Raw genomic sequence first — 16,105 nt, 5'->3', positions numbered from 1 at the left:
CTTCTATCTCCTGGGTCATCTCACAGCTGGAGCGACCCTTGGCTTTGCTTAGTTTTGGGAGTTCATTCCTTCAAGAAGCAGCTCCCTCCAGCAGAGAGCAGAATAAGTGTCAAGTCTCACCTATTCTAATACCCTGAGTGCTGGCTTCTTTTACCAGCTGGATGAAGAGCTCAGGGCCAGAGGAGCTTCCCCACCCCCCCCCCCCCCCCCCCCCTTTTTTTTTTACTATTTTCCTCCAGGATTGGATGCTCGAGTTCAGAAGTACTTCGGTCATTTAAAAATTCTAGCGCAGTTGCATTCCTATTCAATCCTAGGTGCACATAAGTGACACTCCCAAGATTTCAGGAAATAATAGAAGGTTTTGGCAACACACAAGAATTCTGCATTATTCAGCAGCTGCTTAGAATGACAGACTGATCGGGACTCGAGCTGCACCACCTCCTAGGTAGCTAGCCCAGGCCATGGTGTTTAACAGCCCAGAGACACTTTATTATGGAATGGGAACAATGCCACCTGCCTTATAGAAGGTGGTGAGTGGATGAGGTAATGCAGGTCACACACCTAGTACGTACGGACCCCAGCACCCAAGACAATGTCTGCTAAGGATTCTCTTCCCCTAGTCCCTTCCAAATGGGATTCGCTGTCATTAGCTGGGCAATAGTCTTTGTAACCATCCTGATAGCGGAAGTTTTGAATGGAAGGTAGAGACACACAGCTTGGCTCTGTCTATCACCCTGAAGGCTTTTAATTCCGTTTTCCAGTTAGTGAAATTAACCACTTTCTCTCCCAAATCTACCCCTGCCCGCACTCCCCCAGCCTCCATGTCTCCACCCCCTTTCCAACTGGTCTCTGCTTTGCCTCCACGCAAGTCAGCTGAGATTACTACTTAACCAAGTGTAATCCCATGTTGGAAGAGAGCCCTTGGACCGAGAAGAGACATGTCCCATAGAGGTATAGAGTAGGGAGCGTTACTGCAGCTTACCTTGTAAGAGTACGCACGCTTGCTGCGCCCAGCAAATGCCCCCCTCACAGGCGGCTGCACTGGTTCATTCAGATACCTTGGCCCCTTCCACAGCTCCTGTGACAAGGCCACAACTGAAGGCAATGTGTCTCTTCCCAAGAGTGACCCACAAGCTTCCCTGAAACCTTTGAACCTGTTGCAATAGAGGTTCAAAGGTAGAAGTTACCTGTTCTCAAACACATGGAGTAACTTCCAACAGTGACAAGTGTAAAATTTGGCAAAAGGTTAACACAGAGATCGTTATGCAGGGGCTGAGGAGGAGGAAAAAGAAGACAGCTCTCTGCTCTGAAAGTAAACGTTTAATAAGACAAAAGCTTTACAGAGCCCATACGTCAGGGGAAAGGGAGTAGACAGACAGGGCTTTGCATCTGCTTTTGGGACAGAATCCCTGAGACTGTGAAAGGAAGAGGAAGGTCTAGCTAACAGAAGAGGGAAAACTTGCTCCTTGAGTTGAGGTTGAGAGGAACATGGGAAGCCACTTTGATTGGCTCAAGCTAGAACTTTAAGAATCAGATAAGCAGAGGTTTGCATTTCAAGATCAACCTTCTTCTAGAAGGGTTCGGTGACCTCTCCAGGATTAGAACATTTCCAAGACCATTGGAATAAGGCAAATCATTCTAACATCTAGACTGAGGGACAAGCCTACCTGGGTCATATTTAGAATGCAGAATTACGGAGGCAGCCTGCCCCTCCCATGGCTTAGCAAGGCCCTTGAAGAAGCACATTGCTATTACATCATTGTTCAACCTCTGCTACTCTCTCTTTCCATTTTTTAAAAGATTTTATTTATTTATTTTAGAGAGAGAGACCGTGAGTGGGGAGAGGAGCAGAGGGAGTGGGAAAGAATCTCTAGCAGACTCCATGCTGAGTGCAGAGCTGAACGCGGGGCTCCATCTCAGGACCCTGAAATCAGGACTGAGCCAAAACCAAGAGTCAGACGTTTAACCGACTGAGCAACCCAGGTGCCCCTCTCTCTTTCCATGGTGAGGTCACTAGTCACCATTCTCCGTTCCAAGAACTTTAAGACTGCAGGGCACCATTACTAAAAAGGAGATGCAAGAGGCTTAGAGATTGTGCTCAATTTCTGTGTTATATGTGAGGGCACCAAGGCCCTTTTGGGTAAAGGAAATCACCCAGAATTATACAACCATTTCCTTGTGAATGTGACACCTGACCTCAGCCCCAGGAAATCACCTCAGTGCCTTTCCCTGATATGGTTCTGCTTCACTGATATGTGTTCATTTCACTCTCAGCAGACTTTAGACACTTGACTCCTTTCCATGTTCTGGGCTGGTAGAAATGTGTGGCAATGCGGTGTTGGGTTTCTTCTAATTGCCAGTCAGCCAATAACATCAAAATCAGAAGCCAAAACCTCATCCTGCGGACCTCTGTGTGAAGGAGTGGCTACCACATTTAGGTGTTAGTAGGCCAGATTCTCATCCAGGTCTTAGGTGCGTTAACTCTTTAAAGTCACTTCATGGCGCACAGCCCTAGTCCTGCCTCAGTACCTGAAGGAAGAGGGCTTTCTTTTTCTTTCTTTTTTTTTTTTTTAAAGATTTTATTTATTTATTTGACAGAGAGAGACACACAGAGAGAGGAAACACGAGCAGGGGGAGTGGGAGAGGGAGAAGCAGGCTCCCCGCCGAGCAGGGAGCCCGACGCGGGGCTCGATCCCAGGACCCTGGCATCACGACCCGAGCCGAAGGCAGATGCTTAAACGCTGAGCCACCCAGGCGCCCTGAGGGCTTCCTAAGAAATAACCAAAGAACATACAGTTCAGTGAGGGGGCACCTGGGTGGCTCAGTTGGTTAAGCGACTGCCTTCGGCTCAGGTTGTGATCCTGGAGTCCCGGGATCGAGTCCCACATCGGGCTCCCTGCTCGGCGGGGAGTCTGCTTCTCCCTCTGACCCTCTTCCCTCTCGTGCTCTCTGTCTCTCATTCTCTCTCTCTCAAATAAATAAATAAAATCTTTAAAAAAAAAAAAGAACATACAGTTCAGTGAGAACTGGGAGCATGAGTTGGACCCATCTGACTGGACTCCTGTCGAGCTGTGTTCATTAGCGCCCTACTAATGCCATACCTGCTAGAGAGAAAGAGGCTCCAAACCAGTGGTTTGCAGACTGTAGCCAACATCACAGGCCCCATGCAGAGCTTATGACAACACAGATTTATGGGCTGGTGCCAGAGCTTATGATTCACTAGGCCTGGGAGAGGGCCTGAGAATCGGCATTTCTAACAATTCCAGGTGACGCACACGCTGCTGGCCTGGGCACCACATTAGGGACACCTCTGCACCAACAGCCAGTCTGCCTTCCATGAGCCCCACCACTGGAATGCCAAAAGGGACGGTGTTCGGAGTAGTCTTGGCTATGGGGACCCTGCAGTTGAGAGGACAGCAGGGCCCAGAGCAGAACTCGTTTTGTGCCTTAGAGGAGAGGTGTTTTCCAAGATCAGGAGGCAGGCCAGTGCCAGAGGCGTGCTTTGGCAACAGCACGAGGGACTGCCATTCCCTGCCTCGCTTCTCCTTAGGTAAACGTAGATCGAAGCCATATGGCGTCACGACTAGACAACCCATGCGGGTGTGAGTATGAGTGTAGAGGGGGCGTCACCCGATCTGACAACCTTAACTTGGTTCTTAAGGGTACCTGAGACAGTAAGTGTGAGGCAGCTGGGGCGTGGGCTGAGTAGGAGAGGGGGGTCCGGAAGCCAGGTCTCCAGTGCCCCCACGGGCTACCCCATCTCTTGGTAAACCATTGTTTCCTATAACATCTCTCCTCAAAAACAAACAAACAAGAAAACATGTGTGAAATAAGGCTTCTTTACAACACCCTCCACTTCTCCCTCCCTTCCCACAGCCATTTGCATTGAGAATTCAATACAAACAAATTCCCTCTAGGTGTGAGCATCCCGTAGCCCCTATAAAGTGCAAACTTTATTATTTATAGGTCAGGTGCTCCAGGTACGACGAGTCTGATCTGACAGTCACAGTTTGGACACACGCACACATGGTGCTGTGGTCAGTGTGTCCGCATGTCCTATTGTAGGGATGAAGAACCCACATATTTCATACACAACAGTTCTAGAAGACCAAGAGCCAATATTCTAGAGTTTTGTAACACAACCTGTAAATAGTCAAGATACATTTTTTTTTTAAGGGAGAGAGAGAGAGTGTGTGAGCAGTGGGGGAGGGGCAAAGGGAGAGAGAATCTTAAGCAGGCTCCATGCCCAGCACAGAGCTGGACTCGGGGTTCGATCCTACACCCCTGAGATCATGATCTGGGCTGAAACCAAGAGTCAGACGCTTAACCCACTGTGTCACCCAGGAGCCCCCAGATACATCTTATGATGGTGGCTGACAGCTCTTAGAAGCAGACTCCAGGTTTCCCTCATTTTTCAAAGCAGGGAAAGACAGACCTTAGAAGCAGGCTCTTTTTATGTAGCCCCACAGTGCGTTTATGTAGCTCCTCCCAGTTTAGAAAACATTTCCACTATCTTTTAACAAACCTGTGAGGTCTAAGTGGGGACAGTACCTTCAGCATCCAAACCTTTGGTATCTCTTGGGGTCCGTGACAAGGGCGTCTTTTGGCCCTCACAGTAGACCTGCCAGATGGTTAGGATTTGTGGCATAGGGAACACTTACTTAGGAAGGATCTTAGCCTGTTTTGACTGCTAATGCAAGTCTTTAGAAGTCAGGCAATATGACCCAAGGAGAAAGAGCAGAGTCCTAGAGCTATAGGCTGAATCTACTCATGTTAACGTGGTAACGATGGCTCAGAGAGAAAGGAGGCGAGACGTTCCTCTCTAGAGGTGGTTATATAGAAGGACAAACATTGTGATGGCATACAGTGGGACAAATAAATCCGTGAGGGACTGACCTTTAGCTTCCCACATGGCACAGCTGACTTTGAAGTTTACCCTTCTACTGAGATGTGAAGGAAGGGGCAAAGTTCCTTAAACTATTAACAAGCGTGCCATAATTGGCCATTCCAATTATCAGGATTCCATACCCACCCTTCCCTTGGTTATCTGAGGTTTCAAAAGTCTTATGGCACTCAAAGTACACCTTTCCAGGTAGCAAGCTACGGTTCTCATGCCAGCTCTTTTCTGAAGGCCTTCAAGGGGACCAGGGACATTAGTGAGCACTTCCCATGTGACAGCACTGTTCTAAGAGCTTTGTCTGCAGTATCTCATTTAATCTCACCATGAAGAAGTTATTATTCCACAGAAGAAAACCTAAGAGAGGCCAATTAGCTTGCCCAAGGCATGGAGCTCAGAGCTGGCAGAGTCTCAGAGTCAGATTTTGAGTTGCAGTAGCCTTGAGTCCAGAGCTTAAGAGTGTATCTATGAGTACGATCCATTCTATGAACCCCTTGCCGTCTTGGGCTCTTTCACTGGCCTCTCAAAGAAAACGAAGAATCGTTGCCTTAAAGGAAGCAGGACACAAGACCAGCCATACGGATCTGATGCCAAGGGTGGAGCGACAGCTACCTTTTCCCTCCTCAGAAGGGCTTTCCCTCTGCCTGGATATCCTTCCTGCCACTGAGATCATTTCCTACACAGAGCCTCACTTCACTAAACTAGAGGGGGACAATGCACCCTAGATCCAGCTGCGCAAGCCTCAGACCGGTCTGCTTAGTTGTCTGCTGTGCCCCCAGTGCCCACAGCTCCTTGCTGGGCGCCGCTGTCAATCCTGCACCATGGGACTTCCCAACACGTGTGAGGGAAGCTGGCCCCCAGCTCGGGGCTAGAGCAACTCATTCTTCCTCATCTAGGGTCATGGACAGCAACAGCTTGGGCACTCAGGTTCTTGAGACCACTTGCTCATTCACTGTGGGAAGGAAGTGTTACTCAAGCACGAGCACTTGGTTGACGAGAATAGTGTTGGCACAGATTGCAATACAAAGTTTTCCCTATTCCCAGGTATGCCACCCCTCCCCCTCCCAACACACCCAGAGCAAATTGCCTTGTAGACTTAGATCTGAACTTTCCAACAGCACACAGATGGGCCATGACATAGTGACCCTCAGCCCTCACAGTGGCTGGGTATGCTTGTGAACAGCCTCATCCAGGGCAGTGGCTCATATAAATACTCTTACTCCCACGTTCATGATGTCAACAAGGTTGGGACACAGTGAAAACAGGCAACTTGCTCCTTTGTCAGCAAGAGCTTTCCAAGAGCATTGAAGAATCAGACGGAAAGTGGAAAGATCTCTGAAAGAGGAGTCAGCTCTAACTTCCCAGAGCCCTTAACCACCCCATAAAGATCATCACTATTTCCCAGCAGGTTAGAAAGTAGCTCAGAGAGAAGACTAAGATCTGCGCTGCCCAATACTCTAACCAGGAGCCACATACGGCTACTGAGCACTGGAAAGGGGGCAAGTCCACATTTAGATGTATACAATACACACACAAAAGTTTGGAGACTTAGCATGAAGAAAATAGCATCACATCTCAGTTTTTAAAATCCTGATTACATGTTGAAGGATAATATCTAGGATACACTAGGTAAGTAATTCTCCTTGCTCCTTTTCCTCTTATAAATAGGTCTGCTGAAAATTTTGAAATTACGTATGTGACTTGCATTGTATTTTTCTTGGGCAACACTGACTTAGACCGAAGGTCCTCGGCCTTAATGCCTCTAGAATGTAAACAAAAGGTGGTGTCATCCAGGGATGGCAGAGAACATGTTGTAAGTGCTCTGGAAGATCTTGAAGACAGCAAGGTCTTCTACCTGAGCCTCTGGTTTCCCTAGCATCCATTCAACAGAGGTCATGACCTTGACTGAGGCAACAGGCCCGTATTATAAAACTGCTATCATTCCCTGGCTGGTGTTCCATGCCAGGCACCACACTGTGTGTTCTAGCTCCATCTGTTACTCCATCTAATCCTCACGTGAGCTCATCAGGGTAATTAGACATAAGGAAACCGAGGTTTAGACACTGCACAACGTGTCCAAGTCAGCTTAAATCTCATTCCAAACCGGTGCTCGCAACCCTCTTGCTATGCTACCTCCTCCAAGAGAGTGAGTGAGGAACCGTGGAGGTGGGCATCAGTACTTTGGGGGGCAGGCCAACACCTCCTCCCTCACCAAGCCCTTAAGGACACGGTCCTCTGCTTTGCAGTCTTGGTTCCCTGGGCTCGCAGCACAGGAGCACAACCCTGAGTGCCTGGCTAGAGAGCTATTTGGGAACTTTTCACATGAGTGGAGCGGAAATACCAGGAAGTGGGAGGAGTTCTGGTCTCTCCAGACAAGAAGCTGAAGAGGGTGGAGGAGTCAGAAGGGACATCCTGCCTCTCTTTAGAAGGCTACACACCAGAGAGAAGCTGCTCAGACAACAAGCCTAGTGCCACACAGGCCCCTGATTGGATGGAGAAGCAGATCATGCTCATGGGTTAAAAGTATATACTCACCAGAGAAAGATGTATTAAGGCAAGGACACTTAGTTTGCTCCGTGTTTGAGACACTGTGGCAACAAAGGTGTTCTTGGAAAACTTAAAGTGTTATTGAGAGTGGCTTGGGAAGTAATTACATCACTGTTAATCATTTAGTAGCTTTGATTACTGAGCAGACAGCTGCCCCTCCTCCCCTCCACTTTCTGGGTGTTTTTGCTCTTCATGCTAAGGCTTTATTGAGGGGTCGGGAATGGTAATCTGGGAGACGGGGTCAAAGACCACAAAATAAATATTCAGATCAGAAATATGGCGTTCAGGCTGGACCAATTGCTAAACTTGAGGTTATACCTGTAGCCAGAAGAAAACTTGAAAGTCTAGATTAGGATCCCTAGATGGTGAGAAGCACCGTTCAGGTGGCAAAGACTCATTCCTGGTGGAAACAGGTGTGAGAAAGAACAACACATCATAGGCCAGAGGAAGAGTATTTTAGCCTCCCAGGATAAATATCAGGTGTTGAAATACGTTAAGAGGTCATGTCCCCATGAAAGGGGATTGTTGGCCCCTTGCATAAACATTTTCAGAAACAAGATCAGCGTGTCCTCATCAGAAAGCCAAGGCCAGTGCCCCATCCTTGGCCTTCTAGGAGTAGTATCTGCATGGTCACCTAAAGGGGTGGCTTTTGGATCCAAGGAATCTGCTTTGCTTCAGTTCTAAGAAACACAATCTCCCCCCTTTACGCAAGTTCAACCTTTACTCCACTTTCCTGTGGCTCTTCATTCACTTACTAGAAGCTTTGTATTCATTGGCCGCATCACCACTATTTGCAAGAGTGGGGAACACAACAGGGAAGTTTGAAGTTCACATGTGGACAGGTAATCGCTGCCTTTGACTTGCTCTTACTTAGGGGAGGGTTAGTACCAGGTGTGATAGACCTTCAGGGATGCTCCCTTTAGGAACCTGTAAACAGGACTTGGAAAGAAACTTGCTGCCATCACCAAACATGGAATACTTGGTTAGTTATGAATCTACCAGAGCCCTAGGGTTTTAGGGCAAGGAGCTGGTAAGGTCAAAGGGCTCTGCCCCCTGCCATTTTTCCACTTTGTCAATAAGAAAACGGAGGCTCAAATCCAGTCCCTTGGCAAAACCTGAGGTTGATGCATTTTCCCAGAACACAGGATGAGATGCAAGAGAGTGTGTGAGGACAGGGGTGATGGTTGTCTTTCCCTCAAGGTGATTATGGGCTTATCTTGTACTTCAACACCCTTTTCTGCTTCTGGACAAGTTCAACTCCACACGTTCCAAACCTTTACTTTTCCTCTAAACATGATTAGGCCACAGATTTACAAGCTGAAGGGAGGCAACTGGGGATGGGGGAAGCAGTGGCGGGTGGGGGCGGGGGGAGAAGGCAGCTAGAAAAAAAGCCAGAGTTCTTACTAAAGCCCTTCCACCCTGGATCAGCTCAGTTTATCTGATCGTGGATGCTGAGCAGCTGACTCTGTGTCTAGTTCATGGCCCAGGCTGGCCAGCATTGAGGAAGTCATAAATCAGGCAGGAAGGACTCTCCCTCTGTAATAATCTCTTCAGAAAGCAGGGATGGACTAAAGTAGTTATGAATCAGAGCACTACCCCACTGACCTAGGAAACCAAACTCTGTACCTCTGCTGGCCATGTACAGGCTACTTTTGTTCCAAACCATCCTCGGATGCAACCACGTGGCCTCCCCCATCAACCACCATGGCACTGGTAACTTTCAGGCATAAGAATCTCCTAGAAGGGAGGAGGGCTGGAAAAGCAAAGTGGAGAACACTGTGTCCCCTCCCAGCCACCACAGTCCCTACTGAGCCTCCTCAGCTGCTTTTAACCTCAGGCCTTTCCACTCCAACCAATCAAGTACTTCACACAAAGGGGACGAGGGGCTGTAACTATGGTAACTCTTTTTCCGGATGATGATTGCCATCACCTGGACCACGGCATCTCTGTTGCTCTCCCCCTCTGAGGGCTATGGAGAAATGGAAGGGACTGAGCTCAGCAGAGAATAATTAGAGCCCACAGAGGTAAGCCAAGTGCCTAAGAGGTGTGAGGACTCAGACCACTGTGAGGTTCTCCTGACCTGACCTGAGAGTTCGGACAGGATGAGCTAAAGCCCATGCTTTTACTCCACGAATGCAAGTCTGTGGGGTTTATTATTAATTAAAACGTTCACTTTTCTTCTTCATCGCAGACATTAAGACAAAACATGAAAATTAAGTAAAGAGAAGAAGAAACCACCCATATAATTTCCATCATCCAGAGAGAACAACTTTTAGTGGTTTGGTGTATATAATCTTTGCTATGCAGCCTGTGTGCCTTTTTAAGAAAATAAAAATGGAATACCGTACATGTCTTTTTTAAAAAAAGATTTATTTCTTAGAGAGAGAGAGAGAGAGACAGAGACAGAGAGATCGGGGAGAGGGGCAGAAGGAGAGAGAGTCTTAAGCAGACTCCGTGCTGAGTGCAGAGCTCAACGTAGGGCTTGATCTCACGACCATGAGATCATGACCTGAGCCAAAATAGAGTTGGATGCTCAGCTGACTGCGCCACCCAGGGGCCCCAGTTATTGTTGTTTTTATAGTGTGCTTCCTCACTTAAAACATTGTGACTACCTTTCCAAGTCAATAAATGTCTAATTTTTGACTGTGGTTAAATTTTATCATATGATCTTATTTATTTAGGTCAAATCCCCCAAATTGGCTCTCAGAGAAAGACAACCTATAAATGTAAAAAATCTAAAATTATCTAGAGTGGGAGTATAAGTTTTAAGAAGTTTGTAAATGGGAAGGGGAGGGGGATGCAGAGCATGCTCCTGGCATGAGTGGTCAGGAGGCTGAGCCTCTGAGTTCTGCAGTGATACAGGTGTTAGATGACCATTCATGGCTCCCAGGATAGGTGCTGAGGCCTCACTCAGGTCTGGGCTCTGTTTGGGGATTGAAAGTCATGCTGCCCAGCCAACATTAATTCTGACACTCTTCACTAGTATGCTGGTGACTTGGCTTGAGGCTGTTAACCTCGCTGTGGGCTTCCAGGTTCCCTGGAACATCTCCCATCCATTCAGTGTGCAAAGGCTGGGTGCAGGTCTCCAGATTGCCATGGACAAGATCAACTCAGAGACAGTGGACCTCAGAAGCTTCAGCTGGGAATTCACTTATAACAACTCAACTTGCAGCACCAAGGAGTCTCTTGCTATTCTCACCAATCAGGTCCAGAGACCACAGATTTCTGCCCTGTTTGGACCAGGATGTCCTGAAGCAGCAGAGGTAGAATATAGCCTTCTAAAAACTTTGGCTGGTTTTCATCGGAAGGGATGGTTTTAAAGGTGATGGGACAGACTTGAATAATCTCTTGGCAAGGATGACATTATTATAAATAATAACTATGTATAAATAATAACTATATAACCACTCCATTTCTTTGAGATGTAATTAGACCATGTAATTAGAACAGGTAATATTCTCTTGAAAGAAAGCCTTTCAAATCAATAATTGTTAGTTCACTCACTAACTTGTAGATAGATGTTCACTAACAAACTCGTCGATTGTTTGGACATGGTGCTGTTGTGTGTAGACTCGTACTATTCACTCGAATGTTGTCAGCCACACAGCTCAGGAAAATTAAGTAGAAAATGAATGTTTTGTTTCAAGCAGAAAAACGTCATTTGTTTGTGTAGGTTTCCCTTTGGTATGTGTGATAAATTATTCAGTGATGTTGAGAGTAAATGGGAAAGAGTGAAGTATGACAGATTGCAATAAACTGGGGCAAGCAAAGAAGACAATCAAATGACTTGTATCTGTTTAGTTAATGGGATTAGCTTTGTGGAAGTCCTTGGTATCTTGTCCTCTGAGAGGTGTGGATGCAAGGCAGGAGTAGGAAAGAGCATCATAGCCCTCACTCTCAAAAATACTGCATAACTGGGCACCTGGGTGGCTCAGTTGGTTAGGCGACTGCCTTCGGCTCAGGTCATGATCCTGGAGTCCCGGGATCGAGTCCCGCATCGGGCTCCCTGCTCGGCGGGGAGTCTGCTTCTCCCTCTGACCCTCCCCCCTCTCATGCTCTCTCTATCTCATTCTCTCGCTCAAATAAATAAATAAAATCTTTAAAAAAAAATACTGCATAACTGTCATGAGTGGCTGCTAGCAAATGAAGTTCACACTTGACCTTGGATCTTGGTCTCTTCTGGAATTTTTCTTCTGACACGTTTCTAGCTGTCCAGAGCCTACTCATTCTTCAAAGTCAAGTTCAAATGCCATGGAGTCTTTCTTCACTCCTCCACTCTCACCCCTCATATCCCCAATTCCCCGATCAGAAGTAATTTTTTACTCTTCTTAACTCCTGTAGGTCTATAGCCTATAAATATTGAAGGGCATATTCAACTCTGAAACTATTTTTATATGTCTTAGCTCCTGTAATAAGTGATCATAAGCTCCTTTAAGAGCAAGGTCTCCAAAGTTGGTTGTAAATAGTAAGCTCCTAATGAAAAGTATTGAGAAGTGAGTAAGGAAGAAATCAGTCAATAAATGCTTGCTGTGGTTATTCTTGTCCTTTGAGGTTTTGCATCCTCAAGATGGATCCAAAACATTATCATCAATATTCCAAAAGAGAGGGTTCAGTATGACCCATAGACTTACCAAATTCTAAGTTTACATAGATACTTTATGATAGGGTTTGAGTGTAGTGTAAACTGAATTATGGAAAGACATCCCTTTGGTTCCTTTCAAGATTATTGGCTTGCTGGCCTCCGAGTGGAATATCCCTGTTGACTTCACTGGACAAACTGCAAAACTGGAGGACAACTTCTTACATGACACCCATGTGACACTCGTGTCACCCAGGCACAAAATTGGTGATGTGCTCTGGAGAAGTCTCCAGTACCTGGGCTGGAAACACACTGGGGTGTTTGGAGGTCACTCTGGGACTTCCTCCTGGATGGAGTGGATGAATTGTAGAAGGTTGTAGAGAAGGGACTCAAAACCCATTTCACTCTCACTGTCAGTGTGAAACACACCAACAATGACCCAGCCTTCCTTCAAGAGAACCTTAGAAGCATGTCATTGGCTGCCAGAAGTAAGTAGGAAAGAGTCTTCTGTTGCTTATGTTTAGAGAGCCAAATGAGAAAAGCAGATTGTTTGAAAAAACACCCAAAGAACTCTTCATTTTTCTATGGATGGAAGCAGAAAGAAACGGGGTGCAAAATTAATGATACATAAAAGCATCACCAACAACAAAGTCATTTTTTAAAAAATCTAAAGTGAAATCTCTGATGCTATAGTGTTATGATGCACAGAGTAGGTTCTGGAAGCATCTTCCAGGTGGGCTGGGTCCTTCATTTGGGTTATTGTTTAGAGCACAGGCACTGGAGATAAACAGCCGTGGGTTTGAAACCAGCCTCTGACACTTTCTAGCAGCGTGCTCTTGAGCAAGTCCATTAACCTCTCTGTGCCTCAGATACCTTCCCTGTCAAACGGAGACAGTCTTCCTATCTACCTCATAGAATGGTGAGGATTAACTAAAGTCATGCCTGTTGTGTGCTGAACTTAGTAACTGGTCAGCATAAGATAGCAATTATTCTTATTGTGGTACTGAAGAGGCTCTCCTTTCTAGCATGATGTAGTAACTGACTCTTTTCTGTTCTTCAAATAAATTAAGCCCTTTATGGCCTTCATGGCCTTGGGACTTGAGGACTTGCTGATCCCTTGGCCTGGAGTGCCACCTGCCACCCCACCCACCCCACCCCACCCAGCACTCTTTCTGTGGGTAGCTTCCTCTTATCCTTCCAGATTCAGCGCAGAGCCCACCTTGTCTGAGGGGCCTTTTCTGACTGTCTGATATGGAGCAGTAGCCCCCACCCCCCCACACACACGTTAATATCAGAGCCTCCTTTCCCCCTCCCAAACCAGAACCTTACATGCTCTCTTTAACTCTTCACTTGTATGCTGTGTGACTGTCAGCTTCCTGAGGGCACCGGTCTTCTCTCGTGCCAACTGCTATATCCTCTGCAACACACAATTGGGACCCAAACAAGCAGACTCTCATTTACTGCATTTAAAAAGTAAGTCACTGCTTCAGTTGGGTGTCCTCAAAATGCATGCTGATGTGTTTGGAGGGAAGAAAAGCGGGATGGCCTGTTCCTCCTCCTCGCCCCCCATCCAAACTCAGAAGGTCTGAATGCTCCTGATTCTGGGTCATCTTCGAACTCCTCCTAACTGCTATGTGGCTGATGAGTCACAAGCCAGATCCTTTGCTCTGGGTGAATTAAATGAAGAAACTAGAGCAAGAAGCGGCCACCGATTTTGTTGGCTTGTACTTCAGGAGAGACCCGCAGTGAGGATTTTTGGGCTGCAGGGCGAAAGCCCCCAGCCTGTGGACTGCGGACACGGTTCATGAAGTGTCCACACTGGGGACGGTTTAGGTATTCCTGTTTCCTCAAGCTTGCTCAAGGAGAGAGAAAGTTCAGGGCTCATTTGCTCATTTGGGGTGACTTCAGGCCACACTTTTTTAAAAAGTGTGTGCGTGTGTGTGCACGTGAGCACATGCCAGTGACTGACTTTGTCTTCTCTTCTTAGTTATCATCCGAATCTGCAGCTCGGCGGATGCAAAAATTATTCTGCTGACTGCAGAGAACCTGGGACTCAGCACAGGAGAATTTGTCTTCATTCTTGTGCAGTGGTTGGAGGTGGGTGCTGATAAGCCCTCAGTGACCCCCTCAGTAAGAAGTAACAAGTCAGGGTGCCTGGGTGGCTCCGTCAGTTGAGTGTCCGACTCTTGGTTTCGGCTCAGGGCATGATCTCAGGGTCATGGGATCGAGCCCCACATTGGGCTCTGTGCTCAGCAGGGAGCAGAGATTCTCTCTCTCCTCCTCCCTCTGCCCCTCCCCCACTCGCATTCTCTGTTGCTCACTCTCTCTCTGTCTCTCAAATAAATAAATAAAATCTTAAAAAAAAAAAAAGAATTAACAAATAGGGAACACTTGCTATGTGCCAGATGCATTAGCTCACCGAATACTCACTACTACCTTATAAGCCAGACTATGGGACTAGGAGAGTTGCTCCCAGATCACGTGATCTAATTGGGAAACTGAGGCCCAGAAGAGTTATGTACTTGCCCGAGGAGACAAGGTCATTAGATGGTGGAGCCAGAAATCATACTAAGGCCTGCCTCTCTCTAGGGGCTCAGGTTCTTACTGTTGGGTTAACGCTGAGGTGTACCCTTATGTCCTCATTTTATGATCGGGACACTGAAATGGAGCTCAAAGAGTTCTTCTGCATTGTGAGTTAGAGGTCCTGTTGGAGCCCCAGCAAAGGCCTGGCAAGACCAATATACTGGTCCCATAAGGCAATTCTTAGGTGGTTTGGTTCATGTGGTAATGATCGGGATGGCTAGAACGTACCGCATACCTCCTCTCAGTTCCTACACGTACACATATTACTTGTCCTGTTGCACTCAGTATTCTGAGAGCCCCGTGAGGCAGATATTCCAGCCTCGATTTACACCATCGTGGAACTCATTTCCAACAACCTTGGAAGGTAGACGTTATTAGCATTTCAGACAAAGAACCAACCAGAGGCTCAGATAACTAAGGTACCTTACCCAAGAGCTCAGAGCTCCCCAGTGGCATAGCTAGTCCTCCACACTGGGTCTTTTGGACACTGGGACTGAGCCCTTCACCCCAATAACTCTGCCTTATGGAGTGCTGACTGGTACCAGGCCCCATCGTGAGCACTTGATATACTGAAACCCATTTCAGCTCACACCACCTGATGGGGAGGTACTTTTTATTGCCCTCATTTTATCGATGAGGAGACTGAGTCCCTGAGGGCAGAAATAACTTGCCCGAGGCCATGGGACTAGGAGGAGGGAGAGCTAGTGTTCAAACCCAAGTAGGCTGGCCTCAGGGTCTGTCCATTTAACCAGCACATCCCACTCGCAGGCTCCTAAAAAATGCCGCGTACATTTAGCTATGGACACGCTGTATAATTTTTATAGCAGATTGATCTTTCTAAAGTGAACTTGGTTTTGTTTTATTTTATTTTTTTAAAGATTTATTTATTTATTTGAGAGAGAGAGCACAAGTGAGGGGAGGGGCAGCAGGAGAGAATCTTCAAGCAGATTCCCTACTGAGCAGAGAGCCTAAGGCAGGGCTCTATCCCACGACCCATGAGATCATGACCTGAGACGAAACCAAGAGCTGGACCCTTACTGGACTGAGCCACCCGGGTGCCCCATAAAGTGAGCTTGTTTTATATAATCATGAGCTGAAACAGAGCAAAAGGGAGTAAAGAAAAATGTATAATAATATTCTGGAGTTCTTTTATCTTTTTATCAAGAAGTATTTTGGATTGCCCAAAGTGTCTCAGATTTCTCTGGGCAGCCAGCCGGAATTCTAAACATATGCCAGACTTCCCAGAACGTCCTCCTGCCTCCCTTTGTTATTGCTGGCCACCTTTTCTCTTCGCTTCTATCTCCTCTGCCTGCTGCAGCCAGATGAGGAGAGACTGGGACAGGTCTTAGTACTGGCAGGGAAGCCTTCAACCCCCTCGTCACTTTCTCCCCAAGCCTTGACAATCACCTTCCAACTGGCTTGCAGTGGCAGAAAGCTTATAGAATTAAAAATATACCATACAACGTCCGTGCAATTGAATTCATGCTACTTTAAAAAAA

The 16,105-nt window shown here is 46.9% G+C and overlaps 1 protein-coding gene across 1 annotated transcript in view; it reads left to right on the top strand.

Annotated features, from left to right (window-relative positions):
* The first annotated feature begins 10,323 nt into the window (after nt 1–10,323).
* Nucleotides 10,324–16,105, top strand: part of LOC117998496 (guanylate cyclase 2G-like) — a 39,419-nt gene continuing 33,637 nt past the window's right edge. The window contains 4 exon segments of the mRNA XM_034987254.1: nt 10,324–10,707; nt 12,167–12,371; nt 12,374–12,511; nt 14,011–14,120. Of these exon segments, the coding sequence (XP_034843145.1) occupies nt 10,324–10,707; nt 12,167–12,371; nt 12,374–12,511; nt 14,011–14,120 (837 nt within the window).

This window comes from Mirounga leonina, unplaced genomic scaffold, assembly GCF_011800145.1.
Source record: "Mirounga leonina isolate KUSES-001 unplaced genomic scaffold, KU_Mleo_1.0 Mir_114, whole genome shotgun sequence".
NCBI lineage: Eukaryota > Metazoa > Chordata > Mammalia > Carnivora > Phocidae > Mirounga > Mirounga leonina.
Note: the sequence above shows the minus strand (reverse complement) of the source record. Positions and strands in the feature narration are given on the sequence as shown.